Genomic DNA, 16,270 nt, shown 5'->3' with positions numbered 1-16,270 from the left:
CACATAGATTATGGAGTTCATCTTTACCCCTTCAAGGATCATAAAGGGGCCGACAATCTCTCTCCCCATGATTCCAGCCCAAAACATTACTCCACCTCCTCCTTGTTGGCGCCTTAGCCGTGTTTTCATGGGGTGTCCATCAACCAGCCATCCTCCACTCCATCCATCTGGACCATCGAGCGTTGCACGGCACTCATCGGTGAACAAAACAGTTTGGAAGTCAGTCTTCATGTATCGTTTGGCCCACTGGAGCCATTTCTGCTTGTGTGCAGTGGATAGAGGTGGTCGACAGGATGGCTTACGCACAGCTGCAAACCTCTGAAGGACCCTGCATCTTGTTGTTCTGGGGACGTTGGAGGCACCAGCAGCTTCAAAAACTTGTCTGCTGCTATGACAAGGCATTTTTGCAGCTGCTCTTTTAACCTTACGAAATTGCCTGTTGGAAAGGGTCCTCAATTTTTCCTTATCAGCACGCACACGTGTGTGCTGGGAATCAGCTACATACTTCTTGATTGTGCGATGATCACGATGAAGTGTCTTGGCAATGTTGATTGTAGTCATGCCTTGACCTAAATACTCCACAATTTGTTGTTTCTCAGCAGCCGACACATCCTTTTTCTTTCCCATTTTGGCAAAAAATGTAGGCTGCTTAATAATGTGGAACAGCCTTCTTAAGTAGTCTTGCCTTTATTTGGACACACCTGCCAAACTAATTTGCACAGGTATCTGCAATTGCTTTCAGTGAGGCCTGTTCCACACGTCCAGATAATTCCGGTACCGGAAAAATCGGTACCGGAGTTATCCGTGTCCGTGTGCTCACTTGGCACATCAGTGTGGCACACGTGCGGCAGCCGTGTGCCGCCCGTGTGCCCGCTGAGGACCACACGGACCGTGCAGGAGACAGCGCTAGAGATAAGTGCTGTCCCCTGCATCTGGTGCTGAAGCCGGAATTCATTCCTTCTTCCCAGCAGCGTTCGCTAGAGAGAAGGAATGAAAAATCATTGTTTTTTGGGTTTTTTTGTGTTTAAAATAAAGATCCTTGTCACCACCCCCCTCCCACCCCCTGTGCGCCCGCCCGCTGTAAATAAAATACTCACCCGGCTCCCTCGATGCTTCCTCTCAGCGCCGCAGCTTCTTCCTGTATGAGCGGTCACGTGGTACCGCTCATTTCAGTGATGAATATGTGGCTCCACCCCTATGGGAGGTGGAGCCGCATATTCATCACTGTAATGAGCGGCACCACGTGACCGCTCATACAGGAAGAGCTGCGGCGCTGAGAGGAAGCATCAAGGGAGCCGGGTGAGTATTTTATTTCCAGCGGGCGGGTGCACAGGGGGTGGGAGGGGGGAGGTGACAAGGATCTTTATTTAAAAGACAAAAATAATAAAACATTGATTTTTTCATTCCTTCTCTCCAGTGAACGCTGCTGGAGAGAAGGGATGAATGGCGGCTTCAGCACCACGCTGGGGGGACAGCGCTTACTGTAGCGCTGTCTCCTGCACGGCACACGGACTGCACACGGACAGCATCCGTGTGCGGTATGTGTTTTACACGGACCCATTGACTTTAATGGGTCCATGTGATCCGTGCGCTCCAACGGACACACGGTCCGTGAAAACACGCTGACATGCGCAGAGACACTGATTTTAATGTGTCTACGTGAGTCAGTGTCTCCGGTACGTGAGGAAACTGTCACCACATGTACCGGCGCCACTGACGTGTGAAACCGGCCTGATATAAAGAGCCCTGACACACATCACCATCAATGAGTTTAAATGACAAACAAAAAAATTCTAACCTTATCACTCCGAAACTCTTTGTGCATAATAATTTGGAACACAGTGTAAGGCTGCTTTCACACTAGCGTCTGTACGGGCCCGTAGCAGTGCGTCGGGCCGACGTACCGACGCATGCTGTGAAAGAAATGAAAAGTGTGCAGTCTCTCTGTGTGACTGCAGACGTGTGAATCCTCCCAGCGCACGCACTGTGGGCCGCAAGGATTCGCCTTTGTCTTCTTGGGGAACTTGCAAACAAACACTGCATTTTTCTGTAGGGTGACTGCACTAAGATATGCATTAGCAACCTGCTCTGATTATTGTGTTTTTGTTGTGATTTTTTTATTATGCATTTTACCCTTTTTTTTTTTTTTTGCATTTTTCATGCAAATTTGGCTACGTATTTTTAATGGCATTTTTAGTGCAGACAAATTGGAAGTTTTTTAAACATAGTGGGTTTTTCCCCCCTAAAAACCACAGTATTTATTCTACATAAGAACATCGCCTTATGCATTTTTTTTCTTGCCTTTAAAAAAACAAATGCTATGATGTTCTTGCATCTGTTACAAGCATTTGTTCATGTTTTTTTTTTTTTACACAGTCATTTTTTTTTTCATGTTTTTTGTAGAGAAGGTTTTGGGAAAATGCCTGGAAATATACTATGTGCAGAGCATGCTGTGTGTATAAATCATGCAGCCGCGGGGACTCAAACATATTTTTCGAGCACACTGATGACACTCAGTTAGCACCTGAGCATGCTCAGATAACACCTTAGAGCACGCTCGCTCATCACTACTTAGTACGTGACATGTGATCCCCATCCCCTGAAATGCAGGGGTTAACACACGAGTGATTTTTATCGCTACCTCCTCCCTGTCTATTGTAGCACCTCCGTGTGCTCTTGGCGGGTGCGGCCTCTGTACAAGCAGCGTCTGGTTTTGCCCCTTGTGCACAGTGAGCAGAAGTTCCCATATTTGGACTTTGTGTGAGTTTGGCTATCGCCTCCAGTCCATAGCTCAATGTAAATCACAAGCATTACTCGCCAGACAATAGCGCAGCAGCTGCCAACATCTGAGCTGCGGTGATAAAAGAAATAATGTGCTGGGCTACGGCCAAGGGGCCAGCGGAGTGACGATATTCTGCGCTGCGGGAGCCGGTGAGGAGCATGCATGGGGTTAATACTCCTGGTGTCATCGGTGACAGCGCACTCGGGTGACAGGCTCTGCACTGTGCCCACACCAGCTAACAGGGTGAACTCTCTGCCCTCCAGCGTGAAGGTGGCGGATGCCTAGAGCAGATGCCCTCCAGGGAATGTTGTATATTAGAATGACATTAATGTTTCTGCTTGGCTGAGATTCCGTGAACTCGACCAACTACAGGCAGACACAAACCAGGAAGGTTAAAAATTCACCTCTCTTCAACCTTTAATAATTAGGGCAGGTCGCAACCTCTATTAATACCCCACTATATTAAAGGCAAACAATTTGTGTTTTTAGGTATTTAAGGATTACAAGAAGTAATCGTAGTTTTTTTCCCATGAATCAATTGTACACATGAAACTAGGAAAATTTGTAACATATTGTATTAAAGAAATCAGCTTCTTTCTCCTCCAGGACTGATCATTAATTCTCAAAATTATCAGTTAATGGGTAAAATCTGTTTTCAAATGAACATAGACTTTCCCATGGGATAGGAGATGACAGTTGGTGCTTATAAAGTTCTATGGAGAACTGCAGCTGTCGTTTCAGGGGAACGTGTAGCAGAATGTTTGTTTGCATCTCCTATCTCTTCATTTAACACAGATTTAGTCTTGCAATGTCCATGCATTGAATTTTGCAAGAAAAAAATACTTTGTGCGTAATCATTTGCTTTGTTTCATATTTTCTTGTTTTTTTTATCCAGACTTGGGAAGATCCCGGGAGCTGCAGTATGTTTATGTGGACAACAACATTCAACTAAAAGGTCTCCCCTCCTATCTCTATAATAAAGTGATTGGCTGCAGCGGGTGAGTCCACCGCCACTTTTTAGTATTGAGTTTTAATGAAGTTAAAATTCAGTTGAAGGGAATCTGTCAGTAGGACCTACCCTCCTAAGCCATCTATATGGGCATGTAGGTCATAGGAAGCTAAATAATATGATACTGTATTTTCCGGCATATAAGACAATTTTTTAACCCCTGAAAATCTTCTCAAAAGTCAGGGGTCGTCTTATACGCCGGGTACAGCGTGTGCAGGAAGCGGTCCCGGATGGTTCCCAGGGTCTGGGGGAGAGGAGACTCTCCTTTAGGCCCTGGGATCCATATTCATGTAAAAAAAAAAAGAATAAAAAATAGGGATATACTTACCTTCCGACAACCCCCGATTCTCAGCAGTGCACGCGGCGGCTTCCATTCCCAAGGATGCATTGCGTGAAGGACCGGAGATGATGTAGCGGTCACATGACCGAGACGTCATCTCTGGTCCTTTGCGTAATGCATCCCTGGGAACGGAAGCCGCCGCGTGCACCGCTGAGAGCCAGGAGAACTCTGGGGGCCGTCGGAAGGTAAGTATATCCTTATTTATTTATTTTTTTATTCTATTTTTTTTTTTTTTTTTTTTTTTTACATGAATATGGGTCCCATGGCCTGAAGGAGAGTCTCCTCTCCTCCAGACCTTGGGAACCATCCAGACAACACACGCCGTATAAGACGACCCCCGACTTATATGGCGAGTATATCCCAAACTCTATATTTTATATGGAAAAGTTGGGGGTCGCCTTATACGCCGGAAAATGCGGTACATTGATATCTGAGATCCAATGCCTTATTCCAGAAAAACCCACGTTTATCTTTAAATGTAAATGAGCTGTTAAAGGGAACCTGTTACCCTGTTTTTTCAGTATGAGATAAAAATACCGTTAAATAGGGCCTGAGCTGTGCTTTACAATAGTGTATTTTTTGTCCCCTGATTCCCCACCTATGCTGCCGAAATACCTTACCAAAGTCGCCGTTTTCACCTGTCAATCACGCTGGTCTGGTCAAAAGGGTGTGGTGAAATGGCTGTTTCTCTTCCACCTCTTGCTTATCTTCCCGGCGTTGGCGTAGTGTTTTGCGCATGCGCAACTGCCGAATGCACTGCGCAGCAGCAGACAAAGAGCGCGATCTGCGCTATTCACCGGCTTTTCCGTGGCGGCGGCCATCTTCCTGAGGCCGCGCGTGCGCAGATGGAGTGCTCTGCTGCCCGGGGCTTCAGGAAAATGGCCGCTGGATGCCGCGCGTGCGCAGATGGAGATTGCGGCAGCCATTTTCCTGAAGCAGAGATGCGAACTCGGCTTCAGGAAAATGGCCGCCGCGATCTCCATCTGCGCACGCGCGGCATCCCACGGCCATTTTCCTGAAGCCCCGGGCAGCAGAGCACTCCATCTGCGCACGCACGGCCTCAGGAAGATGGCCGCCGCCACGGAAAAACCGGTGAATAGCACAGATCGCGCTCTTTGTCTGCCGCTGCGCAGTGCATTCGGCAGTTGCGCATGCGCAGAACACTACGCCAATGCAGGGAAGATAAGAGGTGGGGGAGAAACAGCCATTTCACCACGCCCTTTTGACCAGACCAGCGTGATTGACAGGCGAAAACGGCGACTTTGGTAAGGTATTTCGGCAGCATAGGTGGGGAATCAGGGGACAAAAAATACACTATTGTAAAGCACAGCTCAGGCCCTATTTAACGGTATTTTTATCTCATACTGAAAAAACGGGGTGACAGGTTCCCTTTAAGATGTATGGGCCGGACACTGGTCTGCATGAGAATCTACTTCCTGAGATTATTGTAAATTAAACTGAGCTTTACCAGTGTGAGACATGTAATGGCTGACAGTCTGTTCTCCTAATCTATATGTATCAAACTGGTAATGTCCCCATTCATTTACAATAAGCTCTGGAGGCAGACTCTCAGGGATATCTATGCTTGGCCCATGGTTCTTAACAGCTTATTTACATATTAAGAAAAATGTGCATTACTTTGTAATAAGACATCGTCTCTCAGATATCACTGTATCATTTAATTCACCTGTCTATAAAATGCATGCCCATATACACAGCTTGGGAGGGTTGATTCTACTGGCAAATAACCTTTTTAATGGAATCTGTCACCACATGTGACCTATCTAAACTATTAATATGGGAATACAGGCTATAGAATGCTGAAAACAGTCCTACCTGTATGTTTCATATCAGATATGTTGTTGGTGAGAAATCATCTTTTATCACTTTATAGAAATGAGCTGTTCCAAGCAATGGGGAGGAAGGTGCCTGCAGGTAACTCTGCCTCCAGAGCTTATTTTTATATGAAGGGGAGCACAGGTGTCCAATTTTGCAGCAATACACACTAGAGGGATTTAAAGGGAACCTGTCAGCAGGATAGTGCACAGTAACCTAAAAACAGTGTGAGGTCGGCACCGTTATACTGATTAAAATGATACCTTGGTTGATGAAATCCGTCTTGTGGTTGTTGTTTAATCTTTATTTTCAGTTTTGAGTTAATGATATGCCTGTGCTCCGGGGTCAGCCTGTGGGGGTCTTCATGTGGTGCTCTGCTTACATATGCATCTGTATGGCTTCTGACAGGTCACCGATCCCTCAATGACCTGCCCCCTAGTTTGCATAATGAATACCTGTACATAGTGAAGAAAAATGTGGCCAGCGGCACCATCTTGCTGGAGGAGAAAAAAAAATTTCCTCCTCCAAGATGGCGCCGCCTGCGCAGTAGCAGCTCTCGGAGATTGCCGACAGGCTGTAGCATCTTGGAGGAGGAAATGTTTTTTCTAATCTAGCAAGATGGCACCGCCTGCTGAATAGCAGCTATCGGATCTCTATACACACCGATAGCTGCTACTGCGCAGGCGTGGTGGGCACCATTTTCAAATGTATTTATTTTTTGTAACTTGCTCAATAACATCAATAATAGTTATTAATACTGGACACTAAACATGCGATTATGCTACAGCGCAGGTGCCACGGCCAGCACCAGCCTGCAGAAGGGTTTTTTCTTCAGTATGTACAGGTATTGTTCATGAAAACTAGGGGGCAGGTCAGTGAGGGATCAGTGACCTGTCAGCAGTCTGTATTGCGAATACCTAAGCAGAGCACCACATGAAGACCCCCACAGGCCGCCCCGGAGCACGAGTATATCATAAACTGAAAATAAAGATTAAACAACAACCACAAGACGGATTTCATCGCCCCAGGTATCATTGTTACATAGTTACATAGTTATTAAGGTTGAAGGAAGACTGTAAGTCCATCTAGTTCAACCCATAGCCTAACCTAACATGCCCTAACATGTTGATCCAGGGGAAGGCAAAAAAACCCCATGTGGCAAAGAGTAACTCCACCATGGGGAAAAAAATTCCTTCCCGACTCCACATACGGCAATCAGACTAGTTCCCTGGATCAACGCCTTATCAAGGAATCTAGTGTATATACCCTGTAACATTATACTTTTCCAGAAAGGTATCCAGTCCCCTCTTAAATTTAATTAATGAATCACTCATTACAACATCATACGGCAGAGAGTTCCATAGTCTCACTGCTCTTACAGTAAAGAATCCGCGTCTGTTATTATGCTTAAACCTTCTTTCCTCCAGACGTAGAGGATGCCCCCTTGTCCCTGTCTCAGGTCTATGATTAAAAAGATCATCAGAAAGGTCTTTGTACTGTCCCCTCATATATTTATACATTAACATAAGATCACCCCTTAGTCTTCGTTTTTCCAAACTAAATAGCCCCAAGTGTAATAACCTATCTTGGTATTGCAGACCCCTCAGTCCTCTAATAACCTTGGTCGCTCTTCTCTGCACCCGCTCCAGTTCAGCTATGTCTTTCTTATACACCGGAGACCAGAACTGTGCACAGTATTCTAAGTGTGGTCGAACTAGTGACTTGTATAGAGGTAAAATTATGTTCTCCTCATGAGCATCTATGCCTCTTTTAATACATCCCATTATTTTATTTGCCTTTGTAGCAGCTGCCTGACACTGGCCACTGAATATGAGTTTGTCATCCACCCATACACCCAGGTCTTTTTCATTGACGGTTTTGCCCAGAGTTTTAGAATTAAGCACATAGTTATACATCTTATTACTTCTACCCAAGTGCATGACCTTGCATTTATCCCCATTAAAGCTCATTTGCCATTTATCAGCCCAAGCTTCTAGTTTACATAAATCATCCTGTAATATAAAATTGTCCTCCCCTGTATTGATTACCCTGCAGAGTTTAGTGTCATCTGCAAATATTGAAATTCTACTCTGAATGCCCCCTACAAGGTCATTAATAAATATGTTAAAAAGAAGAGGGCCCAATACTGACCCCTGTGGTACCCCACTGCTAACCGTGACCCAGTCCGAGTGTGCTCCATTAATAACCACCCTTTGTTTCCTATCCCTGAGCCAGCTCTCAACCCACTTACACATATTTTCCCCTATCCCCATTACTCTCATTTTATGTAACAACCTTTTGTGTGGCACCGTATCAAAAGCTTTGGAAAAGTCCATATATACTACGTCCACTGGGTTCCCTTGGTCCAGTCCGGAACTTACCTCTTCATAGAAGCTGATCAAATTAGTCTGACATGAACGGTCCCTAGTAAACCCGTGCTGATACTGGGTCATGAGGTTATTCCTCTTCAGATACTCCAGCATAGCATCCCTTAGAATGCCCTCCAGGATTTTACCCACAGTAGAGGTTAAACTTACTGGCCTATAATTTCCGAGTTCAGTTTTTGCCCCTTTTTTGAATATTGGCACCACATTTGCTATACGCCAGTCCTGTGGTACAGACCCTGTTATTATGGAGTCTTTAAAGATTAAAAATAATGGTCTATCAATGACTGTACTTAGTTCCTGCAGTACTCGGGGGTGTATCCCATCCGGGCCCGGAGATTTGTCAATTTTAGTTATTTTTAGACGCCGCTGTACTTCCTGCTGGGTTAAGCAGGTGACATTTAATGGGGAATTATTATCACTAGTCATATTGGCTGCCATGGGATTTTCTTTTGTAAATACTGATGAAAAAAAGTCATTTAGCGTATTGGCTTTTTCCTCATCCTCATCCACCATTTCACCCAGACTATTTTTAAGGGGGCCAACACTGTCATTTTTTAGTTTCTTACTATTTATATAGTTAAAGAATATTTTGGGATTATTTTTACTCTCTCTGGCAATGAGTCTCTCTGTCTCAATCTTTGCTGCCTTGATTTGCTTTTTACAGAATGTATTTAATTTTCTGTATTTATTTAATGCCTCCTCACTACCTACTTCCTTTAATTCTCTAAATGCTTTCTTTTTGTCCCTTATTGCGCCCCTTACAGCTCTATTTAGCCATATTGGTTTCCTCCTATTTCTAGTATGTTTATTCCCATACGGTATATACTGTGCACAGGTCCTATCCAGGATGCTAATAAATGTCTCCCATTTTCTTTGTGTATTTTTGTGTCTCAGGATATCGTCCCAGTTAATTGCACCAAGATCCTCTCTCATCCGTTGGAAATTTGCCCTCCTGAAGTTTAGTGTCCTTGTCACCCCCCTACTACCCATCTTATTAAAGGTTACATGAAAACTTATTATTTTGTGATCACTATTCCCCAAGTGACCCCCAACCCTTATATTTGATATGCGGTCTGGCCTGTTGGTTAATATTAGGTCTAGCAGTGCCCCCCTCCTTGTTGGGTCCTGAACCAGTTGTGAAAGGTAATTGTCTCTCATAGTTGTCAAAAACCGATTACCTTTGCTGGAACTGCAGGTTTCTGTTCCCCAATCTATTTCAGGATAGTTGAAGTCCCCCATAATAATGACTTCTCCTTGAGTTGCAGCTTCATCTAATTGCTTTACGAGGATATTCTCCATTGCTTCCATTAGTTTTGGAGATTTATAACAAACCCCTATCAGTAATTTATTATTTTTTCCCCCTCCCCTTATCTCCACCCACAGAGACTCTACATTTTCATTAGATTCACCTATATTATCACGCAGGATGGGTTTTAAGGTCGATTTTACATACAGACACACCCCACCCCCTCGCTTATCTGTACGGTCATTTCTGAAAAGGCTATAGCCCTGCAAGTTAACAGCCCAGTCATGGCTCTCATCCAGCCACGTCTCAGATATCCCCACCATGTCATAATTATGCTCCAACAACATTAGTTCTAATTCATCCATTTTGTTGGCGAGGCTTCTGGCATTAGTATACATGCACTTGATGTTACTCTCTGTACCTCTATTCTTTCCTAAATTACTAACTGTTCTAACCCCACCCCCCATGCCTCCGCCACCCCCAACTTCCTTATTTGTGCCCAGGTCTCTATCTGCACTATCTTCCCCTCCTATAAAATGAATACCCTCCCCCCCAATCCCTAGTTTAAACACTCCTCCAACCTTCTAACCATTTTCTCCCCCAGCACAGCTGCACCTTCCCCATTGAGGTGCAGCCCGTCCCTAGCGTAGAGCCTGTAGCCAACTGAGAAGTCGGCCCAGTTCTGCAGGAACCCAAACCCCTCCTTCCTACACCAATTCTTGAGCCACTTATTAACCTCCCTAATCTCCCGTTGCCTCTCTGGCGTGGCACGTGGTACAGGCAGTATTTCGGAAAATACCACGTTGGAGGTCCTTGCTTTCAGCTTGCAGCCTAATTCCCTGAAATCATCTTTAAGGACCTTCCACCTACCTCTAACTTTGTCATTTGTGCCAATGTGCACCATGACCGCTGGGTCCTCACCAGCCCCTCCCAGTAATCTGTCCACCCGATCAGCGATGTGTCGGACTCGAGCGCCAGGTAGGCAGCACACCGTCCGACGATCCCTGTCTTTGTGACAGATTGCCCTATCTGTTCCCCTAATAATTGAGTCCCCCACTACCAGCACCTGTCTGGCCTGCCCTGCTCTCCTTTTTCCCTCCTTACTGGAGCAGTCACTCCTCCGGCTTTCAGAGGACATGCCTGGCTGCAGCAGTGCTACCCCTGCACTGGCACACCCTTCATCTGCCAACTTAGCAAACTTATTGGGGTGTGCCAGATCAGGACTAGCCTCCCTGGCACTCTTCCCTCTACCCCGCCTTCTATCTGTCACCCAGCTAACTGCCACACTGTCCTGCAGCTCCATCCTACCATCCCCCTCCTCATCTATCCCATTGAGCGTCTGCTCTGTGAGCAGAAGACTCCTCTCCATATTGTCTATGGATCTCAGTGTTGCCAGCTGCACATTTAGATCCAGTATCTGGGTTTCCAAATGCACAACGTGCTCACATCTCGCACAGCAGTATGCACCCTCGACCGGCTGGTCAAGGACTGCATACATGTGGCAAGATGTACACTGGATGGCATTAACAATTGTGGAGCACATTTCCTAATGGGGATTGCACCACACAGAAACGTTAATTAAAAATAAATACAAAGTATTAATTAAACCAAAAAAAACAAAAAAAAAACAGAAGCAATTCCTCCCTTGGAAACTCCCTGATTCCCAAGTCACTGAATCACAAGTCACACACTTACCGCCGTTCACACTTACGCTCAGGTCACACTCAGCTCGCTCACACTCGCTGTGCTGAAGATTTATAGATTTTTTTTTTTTTTTCTCTCTATCTCCCCTCAACAGCAATCCACCTTGCTGTTCAGATGCACTTCCAATCATGTAATCAGTATAACAGCACCGACCCGTCACTGTCTGTAGGTTACTGTGCACAATCCTGCTGACAGATTCCCTTAGTAAGTAAATGGGATATTCATGCTTGGGCATTTTCCGGGCACCTCTGTCCTTCTCACACATCCTGTACACATTAAAGGGAAACTGTAAACCCCAAATGCCTGCAGTAGTGGTCTCTAGTGCTGTTAGTGATTTGCTCGCTGTGAATTAGCTGACAGGTTACCTTTAATTTTAGAGATGTTGACCAGATGTCGGATTGCGCAGCATATCTCGTACATTCATGGAAGGAATAAAAGGTTCATCAGAAGAACTAGATGAATAAAGCAATGCATTGTTACATTAAGCTGCACTGAATCCGTTTTATTTCAGTTAAAAGTCTAAAATCCGTAGCAGTCTCTATTCCTCCCTGTGATGTATCTCCTCCAGTCTAATACTCGGCACCAAGCCCCTCTGGACACAGGCCAGGCTGTGATCACTATTTTCCACTGTTAAGTGATTGGAAATGGCTCCTGCTAAGCGCTTGGTTGGGTGTTTTTTTTTCTAGGGTTAGCTGTTCTAGACATGTAGATGCCTTTGTCAGAGAATTCCAGGAAAGAAAGACACCTTGTGATGTTAACAGTTTCCTTCCTTCCATCCTCACAGCTGCGGCTCGCTTGTTCCCATATCTGAGACAAAGCTGCTTTCTTTCTCCTCTGGGCCACTGAGCGTCCTCCTCCCGGCCGAGGTGAAGACTATTGGTTTAGCCACTGACTCAGTATTGCCCCTGCAAGAACTGGCACTGCGCTCCCTCCATGCTGCTTTATGCGCATTCATACCAGGTGAGCTTTTTTGCATCCTAGATAAACAGAAACCTTTTCACATTTTATAACCTGAATTGTCTGCCTATAAAAATAAAAAAAATCTGACTAAAAATGAACGTTACACTGCGTACTGTTGGGGCACATAATCTGCTACTCACCTTTAGGCCCCAGCCCCTCTCTATGGCATTGGGGTTTGGTTTGTAGGTGTAAACACTGGGAATGATGAGGGATAGGCTGTAGTTGTGTGCGCATCTTGGCTTCTCATAGTGCCCTGTAGCGACTGTCCTTCGGCCAGATGCTCTAACTTTAAGTTATGACCTTTCTCAAACATCAGACTGCAGGAGCTGATTACAGTGCAGGAAAACAGCTCAGTGAGTGGCGGTATAACCGCTCCGGTGAGAAGCGTTGCGAGGCACCAGTTTATTTTTGCCATGGTATATAAGGGGTAGGACCCTACACAAGCACCTTGCCCTGGGACTGGAGTGCCATCCATGTTCCCTTTTCTGTTACTTTTTTGTTTGACCTCTGCTTTGGCTTTCCACGTTGTTAGGGTAGAACGGTGGCTCAGTGGTTAGCACTGTTGCTTTGCAGCGCTGGGGTCCTGGGTTCAAATCCCACCAAGGACAACATCTGCAAGGAGTTTGTATGTTCTCATGTTTGTGTGGGTTTTCTCCGTTTTCCTTCCACACTCCCAAGACATACTGATAGGGAATTAATAGCGCTATAAAAGTGAGTAAATAAATAAAGTAATGTTATTTTTCAGTGAAGCATGGTAGACGCTCCTACGACTTCTCATAAATCTGTATTTTATAATAAGAAGTGTAAAGGATTGCTATAAACATTGGACCGCTCTGTATAGGTGCAGACAGGACCTGCCTTCTGTTTTGGTTTTCTTTGCTTCTTGTGTCATGTACTCAAGCCCCCCCAAAAAATCAAGTGCATTCCTTAAAGAATAACATAAATTGACCTCTTTGTTTCTGTTCCATCAGATGTAAGCTGCCTTTCCTACATCTCATTACCCAGGAGTCTGCTGGAGCTACTGCGGAGTCCTCTAGGGCACTGCCACCGCTGCAGCCAGTCCATGTTTACTATTGTTTATCCAAAGCTCTTCCCCCTGAGAGAGACCCCTATGGCTGGACTACATCAAGGGTAATGCAAAAGATCACAAAAATGGCCTCCGATATTGGGTCTCATGGTTGAGGTGCAGTTATTTGAGCGCTAGCTTTTATTCGGCATTTTTAGAAGCAGTTGACTGTACAAGGTGGGCCATTTAAATGGATACACCTAAATAAAATGGGAATGGTTGGTGATATCAACTTCCTGTTTCTGGCACAGTAGTATTTCGAAGGGGGAAAACTTTCCAAGATGGGTGGTGACCATGGCGGCCATTTTGAAGTTGGCCATTTTGGATCCAACTTTATTTTTTTCAATGAGAAGAGGGTCATGTGACACATCAAACCTATTGAGAATTTCACAAGAAAAACAATGGTGTGCTTGGTTTTAATGTAACATTATTCTTTCATGAGTTATTTACAAGTATATGACCACTTATAAAATGTGTTCAAAGTGCTGCCCATTGTGTTGGATTGTCAATGCAATCCTCTTCTCCCTCTCTTGACACACTGATAGCAACACCGCAGAAGAAATGCTATCACAGGCTTCCAGTATCCGTTGTTTCAGATCCTGCCCATCTCGTATCTTCACAGCATAGACAATCGCCTTCAGATGACCCCAAAGATAAAATTCTACTGGGGTCAGATCGGGAGACCTTGGTGGCCATTCAACTGACCCACGAGGACCAATCCACTTTCCAGGAAACTGTTCATGTAGGAATGCTCGAACCTGACACCCATAATGGGGGTGCAAACTGTTCCCCAGCCTCCAGGCTTCCTGCTTGTCAGGGGGGCGATGCTCTCCTGCATGATTGACAGTTCAGACCAGCAGAACCATCTTGTTGTTGGTCCAAACTGTCCGTTCTTCAGGCAGAGGCGCATCAGAGAAGTGCAGATGCACTGAAACTGACCGGTATGGCGCTAACAAAGGTCACATAACCAATGAGGATTTTTAATAACATGTAAATTGCAAAGTTGCTTCTTATTACAAGCATTTAACAATTTTAAGCATTAAAGAACATGAGAATAACCCTTATGTATGATAATGACCAGACTCCTGACTCATCCCCATTCTTTTCTTGCAGGAGAACAGCTGTCAGTTTTGTGGCATACTGCTGCTCTGTCCAGTGTCTCCAGACATTCGATCTACTAAGTTGATATTTATCTTCCCTGGCAATATTGGACTATCCTATTTTGCCCCATCGTCTTAAGTAACAACCAGCAGTGATATTTCTGAAACGTGTAAATCAGTGTGAGTGAACCCGGACTGACTGACAATGGCCACGTTAACTACGCCATTACACTTGCTGTCCTTTACTGAAGGTTCTTCAATAAAGACTCTCTTCTCCATGTGTGTTTTTGGATGAATCATACATACCACAGGGAGGCGGATCTGCCATCCAAAATACATATGAGGGATGTGACTTAAGGCCAGCGTGGGCCTGTTTATTAACCATTACTCAGTACTGACGCCATAAATATTACAGATGAATCTGACGAGGATCTGTGTAATATGAAACGACACGACATATCTAACGCAGACAGGTGGAGTAGCCTTTGTTGAACACATCCGCAGTAACCCGTTTTCCATGGTATGCAGTGGATCGGAGGCCTTTTTCCGGTATGTTTCTATACATGTCAGATACCCCTTTCAGTAGTATATGAACACAAGGTGCAAGAAAGTCTTCACTGAATTACCAAACATGAAAGCCAGCGAGTGATGCGTCTGCCCTGGTACTGGTTGATCGGTGAAGATAGCAGTGATGGCATTGCCGGACAGCTTCCCAGTACCAGGGCGGCCTTTCAATCCTCCATATCCTGACAGTAACAATGGTGCTTCATTAAGATAAAATATTTCAGAATCTTGTCTTTTAACTAGTTCACTGCCGCAGACGAGAACAAAACCATTATAAGTGATGTTGATACTGAGAGTGAAATGATGGATGCACGTCATCACTCCATGACTTTTACCTGGGATCCGAAGGGTTGCAGATGTTTTCTTCTGGATCACATGTGCCGACAGCAAATCTCTCAACGCCGTGTGTTAAAAAAAAAAACACCATGGCTGCTGACCAGATATCTTATTAAAGGCACTGGAATAGATCATCATTTCTAATGACCTCATCCAAGAAACGTCTCAACAAAATATGGACTGAAATAAAGCTGCTGTCTATGTGAATCTCCAGCCTGTTCTGTGACTTGTTCTTCATCATACAGTAACTACATAAAGGGGTGAAGAGGCTGAACGCCGTTTTATAGTGCCCCCAAGGCAGTATGAGATTTACATTGTAGGATGGTCTGACATGAATATTTATGTTTTCATCTGCCATAGCGTTCAGAACAGTCATCCATCCCTTGAGTTACATTATTCAGCTGACGTCTATTGTATATCGAAAACATTATTCCGGAGCCCAAAACTCTCTGGAAAATTATTATTAGTAAATTCCAATCTAAAATAAGAGAAACAAACAACAACTAGCCAGGTATGTAAGACAGATAAAGCAAGTCCTTATATATAAAGACAGAAAGAGAAGCTGTAAGCTGGACATCGCTTTCTACATAGAGCAGGGGTACAGAAACTTTTTTTTTTTGTCTGAGGGCCATATTCTCCTTTTAAACCAACCCCAAGGACCACAATAAAACTTAAGAGGTATTAAGACCTTTAAAGAGGTGGTCCACTACATTCTTTGATTCCCCCACCGTTTTAACCCTTGTATAGAAGTATTTTGCTAATAACTCTTGCCGTCCTCTCTGCCTCTGAACGGCGCTATCAATGACCACTCACTTGGCATCACGTGACCACGTGTCATGTCAAGTACCAGAATGCCTTGCTTCACCCAGTTGAGAGGGCTGTGGACGGAGCCCAGTATCCACCTCGCGCTTTCCCTCTCCTCTGTTTTCATTGGCCGCAC

At 44.8% G+C, this 16,270-nt stretch overlaps 1 protein-coding gene across 2 annotated transcripts in view; it reads left to right on the top strand.

Annotated features, from left to right (window-relative positions):
* The window catches only part of LRRC28 (leucine rich repeat containing 28), a 65,771-nt gene extending 50,234 nt beyond the window's left edge, over nucleotides 1-15,537 (top strand). For both annotated transcript variants that reach the window (XM_077263388.1, XM_077263389.1), the window contains exons 7-10: nucleotides 3,678-3,780; nucleotides 12,089-12,264; nucleotides 13,236-13,395; nucleotides 14,444-15,537. In XM_077263388.1, the coding sequence (XP_077119503.1) occupies nucleotides 3,678-3,780; nucleotides 12,089-12,264; nucleotides 13,236-13,395; nucleotides 14,444-14,516 (512 nt within the window). In that variant the 3' untranslated portion in view covers nucleotides 14,517-15,537. The remainder of the gene's footprint in view (nucleotides 1-3,677; nucleotides 3,781-12,088; nucleotides 12,265-13,235; nucleotides 13,396-14,443) is intronic.
* The last annotated feature ends 733 nt before the right edge of the window (nucleotides 15,538-16,270 follow it).

The sequence above is a fragment of the Ranitomeya variabilis genome, chromosome 5 (assembly GCF_051348905.1).
Source record: "Ranitomeya variabilis isolate aRanVar5 chromosome 5, aRanVar5.hap1, whole genome shotgun sequence".
In the NCBI taxonomy this organism is placed as follows: domain Eukaryota; kingdom Metazoa; phylum Chordata; class Amphibia; order Anura; family Dendrobatidae; genus Ranitomeya; species Ranitomeya variabilis.
Note: the sequence above shows the minus strand (reverse complement) of the source record. Positions and strands in the feature narration are given on the sequence as shown.